Raw genomic sequence first — 20668 nt, 5'->3', positions numbered from 1 at the left:
TTGAAATAAAAGGAAATTAAATGTTAATAACTGTAATAAAGCAGAAGGATAAATTCTGGCCAAATGAGCCCATTGGTTTATAAAAGGCGTTATGTTTGGATAGAATTTGGCACGGTACATTCCAGTGCGATGTTTTATTTTACATACTTTGGTAGCTCATAAACCCAGTAACTTTGGTCACTGAAATAATTTCTTGTTCCAGAATAAAACTCTCATTTTAAGATTTTTTTATATTGAGCATGGAATTTGTCTAGCCTGCTAATGACTAATCGTCTGGGGTACTAGTATTTTTGAAGTGGATTGGTGTTTTTGCTCCAAGAAGTGAAAATTCGTCTTTTAGCAACTGTTTCTTAATTCAACAAATTACTTTGAATAAACTTAAGAATAGTTTATTCAAATGCAAACTCACTGGTTAACCCCAAAAAATACTCCTTTTTTTTTTTTTTAATTATTTCTGTCATGATGAAATTTCTCCTTGCCTGCACAGAATAAGTTGTTTTCAGAACCATGTACAAAGTATGAAGCTATCGGATAGTTTACATTGCAGCATCACTCTGTGTGGTGAGATGAGTCTCTTTCACAGACACTCCTCATAAGTGTCTTCAGTTAATTCAAGGAGGGTATTTTCTACTTTTTTTAAAGCAAAGGGAACATTTTGATAGAACAGTGAGTTTCCCAGTGACTTCCTGTGTTCAGGTTTATGTCCTCTAAATGCTTAAATAGGTCTGTGTGCTTAAACACTTGAGGTTTAGATGTTATTCCTTATATCTGTTAAGACCAAAGGTTTGTCTGAATGGAGAAAAGAACTATTTTTTCTTACATCTACAGTTAAACTGAGGCAGAACTGTTTGAGGTGAGTGCTGTCCTGCCTCAATCTGTTCTGAATTTGTTTGTGGAGGGAAAAAAAGCCCCGAGAGACTAATTTGAGCAGCAAATAAGAATCTTAACAAGATCAAGGTAATTAATACTTCCTCTGCTTTGAAAATGTCTGTGACAACAGGCTGCAGCATGGGTTGGCCATCTGTAACAGCGGCAGGGCCACGGCATTATTGTGAGAATGTTATTAAACCTGTGAAGGAGAAATTGCATTCATACACAGGGAAATTTGTGGTATTGTTTTGACTTTCTATTGTTGATCTCTGTGGTTTGTTGTAGGTCTTGGTGTTTTTGCACCTTAGTTTAAATACAACTGGAACCAAACATTAAACAAGTACACAAACAAATGAAAAAAAAAAACCCACTCAAAGAGAGTTTGGCTAGAAATGGATATTTAGAATTATTGTGTTTATTTTACAAGGCTTAGTTAATAAGCAACATGTATTTTTCTGAAGAATGAACTGTGAAGGAAAGGGTTAATTTTCAGCTCTTTTTCTAGCTGCATTAAATGTGTGAAGGAAAAGCACTATACTAGAATTTGTACAAAAGTAGGATAATTTTGTGGAGATTTACATGCGTGAGGATAGAACAAAGCCCTCTGATTTTTTCATTTCCCATTGAACAAACAAACCAGGGCAATATTTTGAGTCTATTAACAATTTTTCCATCATAATGTTAACAGATTTAGAAGGGTCTGTAACTATGTATGTTCCTGTGGCTTCTGCAGAAATTCAAGGCTGTTCAGAGGAGCAGAGCCCCTGTCAGTTCATGGACCACTGGAGAGAGCAAGTTAGAGAATTAATAAGGTGCAAGGACTCTTCACCACCTTTGCTGCTGCTGTATTTTATTCTGTTTGAGTCCTTTGAGTGGCAGTAAGAACTTTTGGGTCCTGTTTTAAAGATGCTGTTGATATAAATGCTAATTGAGGATTTGTCAGATGGAAAGTTGAATTTCTCTTTTGGAGACTGTCCATAGTACTTTGAGTAGTCCATAGTGAGTGGCTTAGGTGACTGGTTTGTGTCTCTGGCTTGCATCCTAGAGTTACACTGACTGCTGGGTTTGAGGTCAGGCAAGATTGTTCCACATGTTGGATAGATTTGGAGAAGGAGGTGATGATTATCACTTTCAGTGTAGCCTGGGTATGTTCTATAGGCATTGGCATGTAATGGTTCCTTCCTTCCAAGGCTTGACCAACTCTCTTCAGCTCCCTTTGTCTTTTTTCCTGTGGTGTATTTGAGGTTTTGAGGCCTCTGGGTTCCTAAATATTTCTTCTTGTACTTATTGTTATCGCTGGTTTGCCATCAGTGCAGGCTGAGAGCATGGCACGTGATCTGTAGACCCTTTTGAACATGATTCCTGTGGTACAAACAGGTAATACTGTCATGACCACCTTGTCTCACTTAGGATATGTATTTTCTGAAATGAAGCTTAATGGACTCTTGTTTTCGGGCAAATGTGAAGATTTTTCTCAAGTCTTTCTTATAAATGCATTAGGCCGGGTTGGATGGGGCCCTGAGGAACCTGGTCTAGTGGAAGGTGTCCCTCCCCATGGCAGGGTATTGGAATAAGATGATCTTTAAGGTCCCTTCTAACCCAAACCTTTCTGTGATTCTGTGATTACTTAAGTGAAATTTCTGCTAAGAAGTGCATTCAAGGATTTTATTCCTTGGTTTTTACAGTACTGTGTGTAAGCTGAAGTTGTAAATTGTAGCAGAAGTAAAAAGATAGCTTTAAACAAGAGTGCTAATTAGACTTAGCCAATGGGGAATTATGGAGCAATACATGTTATCTAAGCCCTGTGGATAAATAGTAAATCACAGTGTAAATGCTCTTTAAAGAAGTTGTGGTCTTTTCTAAAAATGTCTCCTTATTTGAGAATTCCTTATTTTTGCACCACCTAAAGCACATCTTCAGTATAAAATACAATGCCTTTGTTTACTTGTGAACTGATTTTTCAGAATAAAATTATCTCTATTCTTCTTTTTTTTTTTTTTTTTTTTTCCAGTTCTCTGGAATCTGACTTTATAATTAATTTATTTGTCCCACAACCCTTAGCCATCTGTATCCTTGGATTCTCACTATTCTACATTATGCAGGCTACAGGCAATGCACGGCTCCCATCCCAAACCCCCCAGAAGTTGTCATATATTTTTCATGTGATTTGTACAACGGGTGATCTCTCGTCACAAAAATGGGTTCTGGTGGTGAAATGTCACCCGCAGCAGAAACATTAGCTGTGAATGACATGTATGGTATGAATAAATAAATTGCAGAGCTGTGCAGCTGCTTTACCTTGAAACCCTATCTGGGGAAATGCTGTTCTCTGAGGAGGAGAGCAGGCCGAGTTTGCTGTGCCAGTTCATGGGGCAGGACCCTCTTGGCATGGAGAGCTGGCAAAATCCTTTGTCTGTCATTTCTACCACACCTCTCCCATTTCTGTGATTAATTGTCACCCAGATGCAGGAGTCTCCTTGAAAACTGACCTAGGCTGGTTTATTCCCTGAAAGTTTGTGTCTCATTAGTTAGTTGTCAGTCATTGCTTGTGATGCTCTGGTAAGTGCTCCTCTAAAGTTAATGATAAAACCTTCTGGGTTAATCTGTCTCAGGCCATGAATTGTTGTTTTGTACCATTTGTGAATGGTCAAAGGGATTAAATATGGGATAAATAAATAATGACCTTCTGTGAAAGACCACTGTTTTGTCTCCACTTCCAGCACATACAGCTATGTAGTAACTCCTGTTTTTAAAGATATTTAAGTTCTTGTTTGTGCTGTGGGAAAGTTCTGACAAGCTGACAGGAACAGTAACCGACTGTGGGCATAAATACTGAATACAGACTGAAGAAAAAAATTAAAAATTAAAAGAAAAAAAGCTCACTTACTTGAGGTGACAGGATGACTTAGATCCCCAGGTGGAAAGTGTCTTCTTGCATGGTGTGTATCCTGACCACAAATGCGATCTCAATAGTCTAAAGCTCTCTACCCTCTGAAGAAATTCCATTGGTGCAAAAATGCTTATCAGGGAAATAACTGAGCTCCTTGCAGCCTTCTGTGCTTTTGAAACTTCCTCTGAGGCAAAAGAGATGTGGTAGGATCAAATACATCCTCAGAATATTTACACATCTACAGCAGTTTAGATTTTCAGTATCTTTGGTGACGGACAGTAGTACAACACACCAAACCTGTTGTGTCACAAAGTCCAGCTCTGGTGTGAGACTTTCTAAAAGTCTCTGGGAGGACCAAAAGATGGAGTATCCTTTGGAATGTGGTTCTCAGGAAGCCCACAGAGAACGAGTGCCTTGGTGTGCAGCCACTGAGTGCTCGGGGAGAGATGCAGAAAAGTGAACCCGGGTGACTCAGTTGTTCTGCAGAGACGACCAAGACTCTGTCACTGAAGTGCTTGTCTTTGGGATCGTCCTCGTGATCAAGTCAGAATGTCTTGGCAACTGGTGGTCTGTATGAAAACAGAAAAGAAAAGAAATTGTTAAGACAGGGTGATTAGAAATAGTAGAATCGTAGACTTCGGATCACCAAAAATGTCTGTGTTGGTTGTATCAGGAGCAGCCCAACACATCTATTTTCAACTGAGTGCAGGGAGAACTCTTGTGTATAACAGCATGCCAGATACTGGACTGGAAATAATGTTCTGTGTATGTCAGTCTAGGTATCTTCAAGTCATCCCTTTGCCTCCCTTCCTGTGCAACAACCCTCTCTCCACCTTTCTCTGTTCCTTGGTGAGAGTTCCTTCATCTACCTCTGTTCTCCTTAGAGGGTTTTCAGAGTTTGATGACTGTTCAGTATTTTGGATCCACATATTTTCTGTGATAAATATAAACCAGCTGTGTCTTCTTTTTCTATTTTGGAATATTACATTCCATACCCAGCAACACAGGAAAACGTAGCTCTGCATCTTTTTGAATTAACATCAACAGGGCAGCAATCTTGCATATGAAAAACTAGAATAAAGATCACACAACAACCTTTCAGGAACTATAATTATTATTTGGAAAAGCATACAAATATGGCATGTGAAAAGAACATTAGTTGAGCTGTGGATAGGCAAGGAGAGGAGATGCTTGTGGGTGCTTCTAAAGTAACGTTCATGTTTGCAATTAGGGGAGAGCTTTGAGAGAGAGAGAAAAACAGATTATTTTTTATAAAATATATTAAGTGGAAGGGTGTTTTTTCCTCTCTCGGAACAGAGAGTTGCCAATATATAAACATTTCAGAGAGAATTTTACACCACCTCATCTTTATGTCAGGCAGCATTTAATGGTTGAACGATCTCCTTGCCCCGGCACTTGGCAGCTACTCTCCAGGGGCCGACTTTGAGGATTACAATGACAGTCTATCAGTGGATCTTTTCCAATATAAACTAGACTAGGACCATTTAAAATCAGTTGCTATCAACAAGTCAAATTAACTTTATTTATGTTAGAGGCTCTCCTAGTGAGTATTTTATAACAACGTGGAACTTTAATATCCGGAGGGGCTTTTGCTGTTGTTGGTGTGATTTGGGAATGCGCTAATTCACGTGATTAAAAACAATTTACCTGATTTCTTTCAGAGTTACATGATTTGTAACATTCAGGTCCAATCAGCACTTAGGGCTCACATGCCTTTTTTCTGATTCCTGCTTTTTACAGGTTGAAATAACACTTCAGGATATCAATGACAACCCACCAGTATTCCCCACAGATATGCTCGATCTGACCGTAGAAGAGAATATAGGAGATGGATCTAAAATATTGCAGCTGACAGCCATGGACGCTGATGAGGTAGGAGCATGGTTTCATATTTGAATGTTGGTACTAAAAGTGCTGGAAATATGTTTTTACCTGTTCCCTTCATCCCTTTGTGAGAGCTTGGCCTCAGGAATCGTTGCAGTCATTCACCAAACTCTGTTCAGTATCATGGAGTCACACAGAGGCAAAACCACACGAGCAAGTGAGACAACACCACTCTGTTACTTGAAGGCTGCTCACTGGTTTGTACATAATGAGTTAACGTTTTCCTAACATCTCTTAATGCCAAAAAGTGCCCCACAATTTGGGTTTAGATGGTGTTACCAGTCTCATCACACACAGTACCCAGTGACGTGGCAAAGGTGCTCACCTGCCCAGTGTGTGTGATAAAGAGTTATTGACGTTCCAGTTGAAGACCACAACTCAAGATCTAAATTAACTTTGAAGCCAAGATATTGTAGTTAAGCCCAGATTCAAGCTGTGCAATAAAATTCATGTGAGACAAGCCTTGGAGGACAATAAAACTTTTGGTAATGCTTTCCTTTTGACTAGATCTAAATAATGTCGATATTATCCTTTCCTAAAGAAGGTTTTGTTTTACCAAAAAAGAGGGGAAAAGAAATAATGCTAAAATATGTGCTCTGTACGGGAACCTGTTTGCAAAATAATTTTGCCCAATTAGGTTCATTACTGTGAGGACACTGCAAAATTAAGGTGCTATTAAGAAACTACAGTGCTATTGGTGCATTCATTTATTTTAGAAATTAAATTACAAAAATGTTAATGATATTGTTTTCGTTTATTTGAGCTGATTCTTTCCACAAGGAAAAGGCCTAAAAAGTCAATATGAACAGGCAGAGAAGTTTGTGTTGTCATTAAAGTATAGGGTTACACTTGACAACAGCGAGCAGTTTTGCATTGAAATAATAGGGTAATTCAACCTCCTCAAGAGAGTTTTATTCCTGCCCTTTTTTGTGTTAGCTTGGTTAGTCTTCCTGTGATTGTTAATTGGTGTACTTAATCTTACTACTGCAGAGGGAACCACTGGAACACTCCTAGGAATAGTACAAATGTGATCATGAATTTTTTGTTCTTCCCTTTATTTTCTGGGAGTAGCCTGACATACAGACAAAACCCAGGATTTTGGAAAGATGCACATCTGTAACCAAAATTCTATCTGTTTGTAATTATTTTAGGAAGAAATAAATATTGAACTACCACTTTCTAGTATGGTAGGGCAAATATATCTAAGATTTTAGCAATGCTCCAACCTCTTTTTGGCAATTCCTAAATTGTGTCTCGTATGTTATCCATCCTGAAGCACTCCATCCAGTGGGAAGTGATTTGTTACCTCAGAGAGAAACTGGTCAATCTTTTCTATAAAAAGGGAGGATTTCAGTTTCCCTACCAGAACATTTGTAACTCAAATTCATTATGAAAAGCTAAAGTTTTTTTTCTTAGCTGTGTACAGTTTAGCGTCAAGATACTTACCTTTTTTTTTCCCCCTTCTCTAAAGTTGAGGGCACAGTGAATGCTCCTTGTTTTTCATATCATCTTCCTGCGATGTTACACTTTCAGACATTCACACAACATTCACACTTTCAGAATCAAAGTTTTCACTTCCAGAGGATGTCAGAACCCTTACATGACTGAGAGGTGTACAAGAACGCCTCTTAATAATACTTTATAATGATAGTAGGGAGGCAGCAAATTTCAGATACTTGTGAGCTATAAGAGAATCATAGAGATCTGAGAAAAGATATAAAGACATTTTAGGTGCTAAGTGATACCATTGCTTTAACAATTCCAACAGCTCCTAACACTTTGTAAAGTCACTTGTTGATAGGAAATTTCTCCACAGCGTTTTTAGTAGGTTTTACATATCTGTGTTTTGTTTTGCTTCTCACCTAGGCTGTGTATAGACCAGTATTGCAGGTGGCTGTGGTTATAGCTGCACTCTCTTAGAAGGACTCTGGCTGGTTAAACAAGGGGTGAAGAATGTGGTCACCTCTGACCTGAAATCTGAAATTCTGATCAGATGTTTTTGCTCAGCCGCACAATTGGAGGAAAAGCATGTGACATCCCCTATGTACACCTGAGCACACAGCTGAAGTGCTGCGTGCAGGGCTGGGCACCTGCACAAGCCTGTTTTCTTTCTAAATTTCATTTTATCAGTTAGCTCAGTGCAACTCTTTGAAACAACACCCCAGAGAGAAAATTTGGCACAAGGCACTCTGGTAAGGTCAGGTAACCAACACTTGTCTCTCTTCTCACAAATACAAGCGGGTGTTTATCTCTGTTAATTTGCTTTTTTAGGCAAGAGTGTTTGGAACAGTTATAGAATTTCTTTCTCCCTGATCTCTTTGATCTGTTGTTCACCTCAGAAGTGCCACTTTTGTGCCAGCAGCAGGTTTCAACTGTGACACCTTAGCTCTGGCCTAGCACCATAGGAGGGCACGGTAAATATCTGCTCACCCACCAAAACACATTGTCAGGCATCAACAGCACGCAGGCTGTAGGTACCTGTATCTCATGTTACACGTTACTAGTTTCAGAGCCCTTAACCTTGTCTTGGAGGAAAAAAAAAAAAAAAAGACATTTTTCTACATAACATTATTTTTCTTTAATGTTCCTTTCAAAGTCCACATGTATCCTTTTTTAACCAAGGGCGAGTGAGATTTTTTTGACCCTAAAGCAAATGCTTTTGACTTCCAGCACAACCCAAAAGATCAGAACTGTGATTTTGATGACACATGATTTGTCACTTGGGGGCTTTTTATTTACAGGGGTAAATGTATTTCCTTGCAGAAACTGACCTTTGAGGGGTTGCTGCAAGCACAGCCCTCATGAATGTTTCCTGACTGGGAGCTGCAGCTCTTGCCATGTGCTGACTGGGGGAACTGCTGCGTGGCTGCCCCAGGTCCTCCCTCTCCTGCCTTCTCCATCCCTCCTCTAGAGAGCAAGACATGCAGAGCTGATCCCACTACCAGGGATTTAATTTAACCTTCAAACATAAAACAGGAATAAACATTGATCCTTGTTAAGTTGTCACACTGCTCGACGATGCTGGCTTGAAATTAAAACAGATATCAGATCTTTGTGGTACTGACTGGATGCAATCCTTCTATGAAAAGTGGAGCAAAAAATATCTGGGCAACCTCATCATTTCACATCTCATAAGTAAAAACTGTGAGCGTATGTGTCTTTGCTGTGGGACTGAAGCAGGGACAGGGCAGGAAGGCTGTTTATTAAAGGAAACTGTTCTGAAGGATATTCGCCAAGTGCAGTTACTGGAACGATTCTTGTCTTACTGAAAGTTATGATGTGGTTTTCCCGGCGAATAACTTGATTTGACCACTTCTGTTTTTCCTTAGGGAGCCAATGCCCTGGTGACATACACCATTATCAGCGGTGCGGATGACAGCTTCCACATTGACCCCGAGTCAGGAGAGCTGATCGCCACCAGGCGCCTGGACCGGGAGCGCCGCTCCAAGTACTCCCTGCTGGTCCGCGCCGATGACGGCCTGCAGTCCTCAGACATGAGGATAAACATCACTGTTAGCGACGTCAATGACCACATCCCCAAATTCTCCAAGCCAGTGTATTCCTTTGACATCCCAGAAGATGCCACTCCAGGTAAGTAGGAGATGGAAATATGATCACTGACCTCTTCAGTTGTTTTCTTCTTTTAAAATCCATTTCATATGCAAGAGTGTTTTGATGCCTAAAAGTCAGGTTGTAAGCTAGAAAATGTTTACATCAAATAAAGCTTTCAAAAACTATGCTCTATTACATGTCTCTGGATGAGAAATGAATATTACTTGCAACAAAAGTATTCTACTTATATTTCCAAGATTTTATACAAACTACTACTACAAAAGCAGTATCTGCCAGTATCAGTAACTGCAGCATCTTAGAAGCTTATTTTAAAACATGAATAAACAAAGGAGATGCAAATGACATGGTAATAGCTTTCCAACTTTTATTAGGGCTTTCATAGGTGTGGGAGTCTCAATTTGGGACAACCAAGGTTACCCCCATGCCTCCAGCTTTTGCACTCTGCCCCACAGTCCCTGTCGCACAATTTGGTGGTGGTTTGCATTTAAGGATTATAGTGCAATCAGCCGTGCCTCAGGAATCTGATCTGGAAGTAACTGAAATGTCTGCATAGCATGGAGTGATTTGGTTGTAGACCCTCAGCCATGCTTTTTTCTCCTGTTGCTCAGTCTTGAGGCTTGGTCTGTTTTAGCAGGAATGACCCTGGAATAAGCAATCCTAATTCCCTCCACATTAAAATGAGGCTTCTCTCGTTAATCATTTGTGGGGTGTACATTAGTGCCTTATACCCAGCTTAGCAGTGGTGGATAATGAAAGAAGAAAAGATTTTGTACTTGAAATACTTCACCTTCTCTGGTTCCATTCTCCAGCAGTCCTACAGTAGGCTCACCCAAAGGGGAAGGATGGTGAGTTCTTGGATAGCTCTGGGATAGAGAGAGGAACCCTGTAGGTTCCTCTCTTTCTCCAGAGAGTAATCCCCATTCCCCTTGCAGTTAAAGAAACATTAAAGCTTGAGGTTATGAAATGGGTGTCAGTCATACCAGCATATCCAGGTGGATTAAAGGGGGTTCTTCCTTCTGATGACACAAGAAGTTTTCATTATCATGTTGCTCAAAAATAGCTTACTATACTGTAACACACGTAGTTCATCTGGTTCCATGGAAAAGAAATTAAATTATCTATTTTCCTGGAAATGAGCTGATCTTAATTATAATTAGTGTTTGAAATATTAAAACGTGACACTTGATTTCCAAACTTCAGTCAGTCGTGCGAGGGCAGCTATGCAGAAATGAAAACAATGGCACAGATTCATAAGGAGTTGAATTTCAGAAAGCAGCAAAGAACGAACCCCTATAAGGTTTCTAGTTTTCTAACCACAGTTACCCGGCGAAGGCACTGCTTAAATGTATATCTGGGATATGTGGTATGTACTGACATTTTGGTTTTTGCACTTAGAAAGAAATATCTAGAAGGTTTCAGAACTTGCAATTGTCTACAGGAATGAGAGGGTCCTTTGAGTCCTAGAAAGACAATACCTACCAGGAGAAGAGGTATTTTTCCCCCAGTTGATACCATTTGAAGATAAAAGCAAACATTCCTGGGCATTTCTTGGGGCTTTTCAGTAGCCCTTTAAGGCAAGAATATGATGCTCCTTTCAACTTTGAAAAACCTTTGGTATGTTAGTCATACAATAAATAGTAAGGTTTGAATTTCTGCTGGAGGATACCTCTCATGGTTGATGATGAACTGGCTCTGACCACCCCAGAGTGCCTGATGGTGCTGTCCTGTCGTACCGTGCAGGTTCCTTAGTGGCAGCCATCCTAGCCACTGACGACGACTCCGGTGTCAACGGGGAGGTCACGTACACCGTAAGTGAGGATGATGAGGAGGGCGTCTTCTTCCTCAATCCTGTCACTGGGGTCTTCAACCTGACCCGTGCGCTGGACTACGAAGCACAGCAGTACTACATCCTTACCGTCCGCGCAGAGGATGGGGGAGGCCAGTTTACGACCATCCGAGTGTACTTCAACATCCTGGACATCAATGACAACCCACCGGTGTTCAGCATGGCCTCGTACAGCACGTCTGTGATGGAGAACCTGTCCCCAGGCTCCGCTATCCTCAACTTCAGTGTCACCGACGCGGACGATGGTAGGGTTTTCCTCATGTTCTGTATCTCTGATGATAAACATGTGTTTCACCTCAGCGATGTCTTAGAAGAATTGTTGGAAAGGGAAACTTAGGGCTACCCTTAGGTTTCTGTCATATGCTTAAATTCACAGTGTAATGCATGAAAAGAAATTATTTTTCTCACATTTTTTATTGGGTGTAAGTGGGTGGTTTCTTCCTTATTGGTTTTTTTTTAATGATAAAAATAGAGTCAAATACTGCTTTTTAACCGCTACTGCAGAACTATGTTTCACTTAGAGAACATTACAGCTGGTGAACAGAATAATTTCTCCCCTGGTGCTTGTGTTGCACATTTCAATTAGACGTTAAGTTTACCTGTAGGCTTCTTTCCTGAAAGTATATAATATATTCTAAATGAGGTTGTGATAATACCAGGTATTATCTGAAGTCATCTGAAACATCCTGTAAATTTTAAGTGTATTGTGAAGAGAAATGTCGTCTACAGGGTGTTGATAACTGGAGGTTAAAAATCTGACTAAAAGAGATTATGAGAAAATTTCTCATTAAGATAAGCTTTAATCATGGGATTATTTATGGCATCTAGAAGGTGTTAATGTGTTTGGAGTATGAAAGGTACAATCTTTATAGCTGCCTTAACCATTTTGCCAGTTTGTGTCTAAGCAAGAATAATTATAGAACGTGACCATAAACATCATTCCATAGAGAACTGCATTTTCTGAAGTGTCCCCAGACATTAGTCAGTGTGACTTAATACCAAACTATTCATAACACTCGTGGTGACTTTACAGGTGAAGGTTATTTCTGTGACACGTTGAGCAACCTTGTCTCCTCTCAACTTGACAGGGCTCAACAAAGCCCACGCAAGTGTCTCACACTGAAACGTGCTTCAGGCAAAAAGTACCTACATGCTTCGAGGAATTTGTACACATGAAATGACTGAGCCAGTCGAGACTATTCAATAAAACTGATTTTCCTCAGGAAATGCTGAGTTGCTGAACTCAAACATTTTTGTGGGGAGATAAATTTTGTTGCTGATAGATAGAACTTTCTGTGGTAAAAATTGTGCAACTGGTTTTGAGATCAAACTGAGGAAGTGAGGGAGAAGAGATTCCATAAGATAGGCCAACAAGTCAGAAATTATAACTTGATGATACTGGCTATTCTTGCATGGATCTCTCACCACTCTCATTAAAGCTTTTATTTTATGTAAACTAATCATAAGTTGGAGGAGGAACTTGTACTTGCATCATGCATACCAGGGAAGGGATTGTTCCTTCAGACCTGCAGATAAAGGGATTTCTGTCTATCTCATCCTTTATTTCTTATTCTCCCATTAGGAGTGCAAGGCTTGGTTTCAAATCTTTTTGGAAGTTAATTTCACTTCACCATTATGGGTCTGTTTTCCTTTTCTCTTGCACCTCATACATTAATTTCCATCTGCACACTGTGAATGGGAACTGTGTCATAGCACTGACATATCATTTTACATTCATCATACACTCAATTATCAGGGAGGCAAATGAGTATTTGAGGAGCAATGCAATGAGAAGTCAGATATCTTACCTTATATATTTTTTGGCACACTTTTCTAACAGACTGGATTTAAAATTAATAGGGCAGAAATATCATTCCAAGAGCGTGCCAGTTTGAGTTCTCCCATAGGACTGTAACTTCAGCAAATGTTATGATCTATTGTTTCTGTTTCAAGCCCAAACTTGTTATCTTGTGTTGTCTTATATTAATCTAGAGTACAGAAATAGTTAGCATTATACTCTTCCCCTTGTGACTCACCGATAATGCACTTAATAGAACTATAATTTTGTTGATTATTTATGTTACATGATCCCATAGTTTGAAGGAGCTCTGAAAAGACATTGTTTTATAATGAGATATGCCTGTTGTTTTAGGATAAACACTGATAAAAGACAGAAACATGGTGAGAGTGAAATGGGTCCAATTTTCATTTTCTTGTTCAACACACCCCTTGGGAAACAGTAGCTGTTTATCTCTGTTTCATATACAGACTCATAGTAAATATCAGCTACAGCTCTTGGATATTTACAGAGCAATAAAGAAATCAGTTATCTTAAACACCTTCATTTTATGATTTAGATTTTTTTTCCCACATAGAATTACCAGGAAAAATCTCAGAGGAAAGGATATGCTTGTCTGTTTGTTAAAAAGCATGGCAAGATATTCCTGTAGGCAAAACCCAGTGTCATTTCCCAGACAATCTCTACAGGTATTTATAGAATGGCAGGGGGGAAGTAGGATTTTTTGTTTAGTCTCATTAGTAAATAAATAAAAATAGAAACAAAACCCTTTAAAAGAGCATTATCATGAAATTGGTGACTCCATGTCTGTCCTTTCAGAGTTTTATCAGATTAACCCTCAGATTAAATAAACCCAAAGTTCAGCAAAGAGGATATCCCTACATTCTCCCTAAGAAAAAAAACAGCTCCAAACCTTGAAAGGGGGGATGGACAAGGTGCAGAGTGCCAGCTTGGCATGCTGTGTTTAAAAAAAGAATAGTTCATTAAGTGACAGTCCTGGCTCCACTGATATTTAGGTAACTTCTGCATCACAGTTTAATGTATATAAGCATTACCAGCAAGGAAAACTATGAGAATACAGGGCAAGGAATGAAAAGGCTCACAGAGGTGAGATAAAGAAGAGCAACAGTAAATTTTATAGGAATAAATACCATAGAAAACACAAGGAGAGGGAGAAAAAGAGATTATCATTTCCTTCTGTAGGATCAAAATCCTACCCATTTCCAAAAAATTTGAAAAAAATTGCCAGGAAGTACTTTATTGAAATCAAGACTTTCATCCATATAATTAGTCATTTGAAAATACAACTGAACAAAAACCAGACTAGCATTAAACTTTCACCATCCTTCAGTTGATCAAAGTAATGGAAAAACACTAATATCTGACATACAAATGTATTAATTTCTTTAATTGCATTCAAATATTTAGTGTTTCATGTTTGGTTCTATTCATTTTATAATTAAGTTCCTACAAGAAAAGAAGAGAGAGGGAAAGATGCCAATTAGAGTAGCCACTGGGGAAAGACAAGTAAGACTAGATTTCCCAATCTGAACATAATAAACAGCTGAGATTAATAAATCTAGTGCAGGAATAATTTTATTATCAAAGCAATTCGGTCAGAGAGAAAAGACCTTCTGAGTAAAAATTACAAAATGCACAGCAATCAGTTACTTAAGTGGGCAACTTGGTTTCTGTGCATGAAAAAGCAAATTTAAGCGGTAAATTAGTAGGTAACGGTCTGGTAATCTCCTGATCTGAAATCACAGTCTTGAATGCTCAAAGCAAGAAAAAGAAATTTTTGAGGTTAATTAAAATAGGAGTAAGATAGATGAGAGAACTCAATTTCACAATGTTCCCCAAAAATTAGTAGTTTACAGTGAACTCTGGAAGCGAAGCAGTAACACACATTTGTTTCCTGTATGGCTTATTTAAGGATATTTCACAGCCTTGTCAAGACTCAGAATGCGTTTCCCTTACTGGAATGATAAATCTCTCCCTTGACCATAATTGCCACTTATGTTTCAATCATGAGATGAGGGCTGTTCATCTGATATTTTGGAATACCATGCCATATATGGGAAGCATACCTTTCCCCAGTATTCACTCTTGGCTTGCTCCAGCTAGGCTTGGGAGTTTCTGGTTGTGGCTTTTTTTAATTGAGTGGAAGAATTCATGAAATAATTACATTAATAATAATGTTGCTTAGTTGAACTGGGGAAAACGGAGGAAAACAGATGTTCACTGAGCAGCTGAACCACTGAGTCTTGGTTTCTGAAGGGAAACCCTTCAAACCCTTTATCCCTAACCGTTGTAGATGGGGGAAAATTAAACATGGTGCCACCATGCAGCTCCTGCTGAACGAAATGCAGAGATGAACCCTGATGGCCACTCCCTCTGCGGCCTCTCCAGTTAACATCCTTCCCTCTCTCTCTCTTTTGAACTCATGTCAGAAAATAATAATTTCAAAGGCTTCTGCTGCACTGTGACACTTGGCTGAAATTAGCAGATGGTGATGAGGAGGCTGAACAGTCAACACCATCATACAGTGCTCATTTCCATAGGAAACTGAAGGCAAATTTCCTACGGAAATGAGGCCAGAAACATTCACATCTAGGTCAGTGGGATGAAGTCACTCTATCTACCTTTTTTTTTTTCCCCTTACCCAACCAGGCTCCAACTCTCAGCTGTCCTTCAGCATCGCATCCGGGGACAGCGCAGGGCAGTTCGGCATCGACAACAGCGGGGTGCTGAGCATCAGGCAGCCTTTGGATCGGGAAAGCCAGTCTTTCTACAGCCTCGTCGTGCAAGTCCACGACATGGCCCCTCTCGCTGCCTCCAGGTACACGAGCACAGCTCAAGTTTCAATCATTCTGCTGGATGTGAACGACAGCCCTCCAACCTTTATCTCCCCTAAGCTGACCTACGTCCCGGAAAACACGCCGATAGATACAGTTGTGTTCAAAGCACAGGCGACCGATCCTGACAGCGGTCCCAACAGCTACATCGAGTACAGTCTGCTCCGGCCTCTGGGAAACAAATTCAGCATCGGCACTATCGACGGGGAAGTGAGGCTGACCGGGGAGCTCGACAGAGAAGCTGTGTCCAACTACACCCTGACTGTGGTAGCCACAGACAAGGGCCAGCCATCCCTTTCTTCGTCTGCGGATGTGGTGGTTATAGTCCTGGACATTAATGACAACAACCCGCTTTTTGCCCAAAAGCTTTATAAAGTAGAGGTGGAGGAGAATACTTTGACGGGGACGGATTTAATCCAGGTGTTTGCTACGGACGGAGATGAAGGGACAAATGGGCAGGTCCGCTATGCCATCATGAGTGGAGATGCCAATAATGAGTTTCGTATCGACTCTGTGACGGGGGTGATAACAGTTGCCAAGCCTTTGGATAGAGAGAAGAAGCCCTCCTATACACTGACTGTTCAGTCAGCTGACCGTGGGAGCAGCCCGAGGACTGATACCACAACAGTCAATATTATTCTGAAGGATGTCAATGATTTTATTCCCACGTTTGAACTTTCTCCCTACTCTGTGAATGTTGCTGAGAATTTAGAGACGCTCCCAAAAGTTATTCTTCAGGTGAGTACATTCACCAATAAATATGTATCCCTGACAGTTAGTAGCACAGCTACATGGTATTGATGAACAGTGTCCTTCCTTCAAAATTAAACAGGGGCAAGACAATTGAAAAGTTGCCTCTTGGCTGTAATCAAACTTACAGGCCTTGGCTTCCTTTTCTTTTTGTTTGTATAGATAGGGGTTTTTTAACCCAAAGTTTATATTATGCTTTGGGGTTTTGTTTGTGTTTTCCCTACCTATACTCCCACCTCCACTGAGACTTTAAGAGTTTGCTCTATCTCTCATCTCATTCCCAACTTTTATGCAACAAATCTCTCAATCTGATCATTGCCTACATGGGATGAGGCTCTATGCCAAAACACTGAGAGAGCACTAAATGGATTCAGACAGCAGGACGTGCAGTGCTTGCTTTCATATGGAGCTCAGCCTATACCGTGACATCTGTGGTTTTCACTGAGCCCCAACACAGTTTTACTGTATTTATGCTTGAGAAAAATAAGTTATCAACTATTTAGTATTTTCAAACTATTCTTTTAAGTCCATCGCCACTGTGTTAAGTAATTTTTTACAATTATAACTAATTTATACATAAAGCATTTGGATTCTGATAATTTGGATTATTGTCAAAGAGAATATTTCCTCTACTCCAGTAAAATTTTACAGACCCTGTGCTCATCAGTTCTTGGTATTTATTTTCTTTGCATTGCTTTTGTAGGTTGTAGCAAGGGATGATGATCAGGGCCTGAACAGCAAGCTGACTTATGTGCTGGTGGCTGGCAATGAAGAAGGAGCCTTTACTCTCTCGGGCAGTGGAGAGCTGCGCTTGGTCCGGAGCCTGGACCGGGAGGCAAAGGAGCAGTACACGCTACTGATCACAGCAGCTGATGCAGGTAAAGCAAACAAAAAGTCTCTTCTGCTGCGACCTTGCTGAAAAAATTGCACTCTGTGAAGACAAGAGATGTCTTCATGAAGGTCTGAAACTGTAGCGGATAGAGATTCATAGCTCAGTTGAATGGAGATCTCTGTGGGAAGACCCAGGCTCACCTGATGTCAAACAGGAGTTTGGTTTCTGGAAATCAAGATTTTATTTTTCTCTCCAGTTGTCTGCTATTAATAGTACTCAGTACAGATTTAGATAGGCTGATTTTTGCCCTGCAGCATTAAGTGGTTCTGCCTAAATCATGAGAACCTCATGGAAAACCCGATAGAAACAGCAATATAAAGTTGGCATCAGAAATGAGCAATGAGATCATAGGAACAGTCAGAAAACAGCTATGGACTACCCAGTTAATCTTACTGAAATCTTACCCCTGAAAAGTAATGAGAATTTGCATTTCAACATTTTCATTTTCTGCTTTGCTTAGCATCCAGTCTTACGTTTGCTCCACAATGCCACATGTATTCCAAGTTCCCTCATTTTAAAATAGGATATAAAGTCTATGTTGCAAAGATTAAATACTTTCACTTGAGGTGTTTGAGCACAAAATTTTGGTCTCAGGTTTTGGTATGAGTATTAGTAACAAAGACATCCTGCATCATATTCTGGACTGATCTACAGCCTCCCATGGTTTGATGGATTTAATTTACTGCAGGACTTGTTCTTACTTTGTAACAGTAAAAATAGAACAAACCCGACTTGTTGACAAGTTTTGGTTTCTGCCATACTGTGTGCAGTATCTTGTGTCAGTATCTATGGTTTATATTTTCCTATTGCAGCAGGGCTCAGGTATTCCACAGTCTCAGCTGAAGCTGCGAAACACAATTTTAGGACTTGACGTATCATTTGTCTTGTGCTTTGGCTAGAGATACTGTTTGCTTTATGGGGTTTGCACTGGCTTTCCATTACTCTAAAGCCGCAAAATGCTCACTTGTGACTTGGACTTGCTTGGGCTTGAACATCCTTATGTTCCTTCGGAAGCTGCGGCTGGATTTGTTAGGGATAGCAGATCCTTGATGTCTGTTTGGTCTCTCAGTCCAAGCTGGCAGAAGTCAGTGAGGACTGTACAGAACATATTCACTCTACACACAATATACCTAAAGGTTGAACTTGATAAAGGGTGTTGTGCAGCCGACAATTACTGTCCTTCTTGAAAGAGGGAGGGCAGCAGAAGTCAACTCTAGCCCACACCTCGCACCGCATGTAAGACAACGAGTCTGACAAGAGCATAGTCTTTTCCTAGACTGTGGTTCCTAAAAAAATATGAAATCCAGGAGATTTAACCAACAGTTAAATCCAGCAGTCCCAAATGAAAATATTTAGTTGTATTGGGAGATCTCTGAGTTTCAGATTATCTGGGGAGATGTTAATGCATGAAGTGTGAATGGGACCTTTGCCATAAAGCGGCTGACAAGAGCAGCAGCTGAGTTCCTGTGTTTAAACATGCAGATATTACACTGATTGAAAGCTGTATGAAGCTTCTTTTTTAGATTTACTATGTTCTTATAAAGCTAACTCACAAGTTATTATACTCTCCTATCAGTGTTAAAAAGCACTAGTGTGCTCAGAAGCAGCTGTTCAGTAGTAACTTTAGGCTAATGTGACTATTCTAATGTGCTTAAGTTTACAATCTGACTAATCCACAGATGGTGTGATCTGGAATAGTTTTCAGCTAGCCCAGTGAATAATGTTAGTTATCATCTTCTGATTACACTGAAGACTTCCTCTAAATTCATGCCATCAAAGAATACATTGAAAACTATGTTAGTCCTAATTTATCTAAACTAAAACATCACAGGAAGGTGAGTAGAAGTCTTCAGTAGAAGTCAATGTCAGACGTTAACTTGATTTCATGGAAGCAGAATATGAACTATAGACATAGTAAATATCCAGGTGGTACCACACTGAGTGTTGCTACTCAGTACCTGTTTCATTAACTGAGGTATTTCTTGCCTATTAGCAAAAAAGATGTCAATGACACAATCTTGAAATTGATAAGAACAATGTTTTGAGTATTTATGTTCTTGAGTAGCTCTTAATTGTTTATAAAAGAACTCTCACAGGCATGTCAAGCTCTTTGCCTGGTTTAACTACTTCTTTAGTGTCTTAGTTTCTGTTGGTTTGATAATTCTTAGAAAGAAGGATTTTGCATAGAGACAATTCATCCAGAAACACACATGCAAAACAGGTAGTGCTCCTCTGTAGGGAGACTGTGCCTGCCAAATTGTTGAAGAAAGCAGACTTGTCTGAAATTCTCCACATCCGTATTATCTTTGAAAATGAGTCAAGGAAAAGGTTATTATCCTTTGCATTTTGAGGTTGACTTTTATTTGCTGTAATAAACAGACTTTCAAGTTGTCTTTAGCAACCCAGTCTTGCCATATATGGTTTGGGGTTTTTTTACAGATAACAATCATGGTACACATCCAGATGCAGTTAACTGTGGAAAAGTCTGGGTAGCTCATCAAGAGCAAAATTCTGTCTGTCCAACCCGCTTCCCATCTCTCTTAGGCTCTGCATCTCAATTTTTATAGGCTACACTGACTGGTTTAAACTATTCAGACATGATATCCTACTCCTATAGAGGTCTATGCCAACTCTCGCTGTTCCCTCCAGGAAGCAGATGCAATGTTTAGTTAGAAGCACCTTTAGGCACAAGAACTAATGGATTCCCAACTTAGTTTTGGTTGTCTTCCTGATCTCCTTATCCATAATCAAGGATTTATTACGTTTATGTTTATATTCACTTCATCAAGTTGTGACTGTAGGTTCTTGCAGTGCTACCTTAGACTGTGTAGAGGAAATTGGTAGAAGGAGGATGATCTTTAATTTTTGCTTATTTTTATCTCAAGGTGTCAGTCCAATGCACCTTGTAGATTTTATAGCATGTATTGGCAGCAGGTACACTGAGTCCAATAATCAGTGAAGGATTAGGGCATGGTAAAGCGTGGAGCCAGCAGGGCTGCATGGGATGTGGTGCCTGCAGCAGCTCAGAGACCTCTGTGCTTTTTGACTATGCACAGACGTGCTCTTTCAGAGCCCAGATCTCCATCCTGGGCATGTGAGAAGAATTGTTGAGTCATTAAGAGCTGGGCTGCTCATAAACATGCTGGGCAGGTCAGGTGGGGGACCACTGGTGGGACCACATGCGCCAGCAGTGGAAATTCGGGCAGTTGTTGAAGAAATGCTTTCCCAAGCAAGAGCTCCCCTCAGGCCCAGAGAAGTCAGTCATGATATATGCATTGTCCTGGCTCTG

At 40.0% G+C, this 20668-nt stretch overlaps 1 protein-coding gene across 1 annotated transcript in view; it reads left to right on the top strand.

Annotated features, from left to right (window-relative positions):
- Window positions 1–20668, top strand: part of FAT4 (FAT atypical cadherin 4) — a 128830-nt gene that overhangs the window by 59808 nt on the left and 48354 nt on the right. The window contains 5 exon segments of the mRNA XM_050320607.1: window positions 5522–5653; window positions 8995–9256; window positions 10979–11329; window positions 15553–16475; window positions 17191–17365. Of these exon segments, the coding sequence (XP_050176564.1) occupies window positions 5522–5653; window positions 8995–9256; window positions 10979–11329; window positions 15553–16475; window positions 17191–17365 (1843 nt within the window).

Source organism: Myiozetetes cayanensis, unplaced genomic scaffold, assembly GCF_022539395.1.
Source record: "Myiozetetes cayanensis isolate MyiCay16 unplaced genomic scaffold, myiCay2020 scf24, whole genome shotgun sequence".
NCBI lineage: Eukaryota > Metazoa > Chordata > Aves > Passeriformes > Tyrannidae > Myiozetetes > Myiozetetes cayanensis.
The sequence above is the reverse complement of the archived record's forward strand: the minus strand, read 5'-3'. Positions and strand labels throughout refer to the sequence as shown.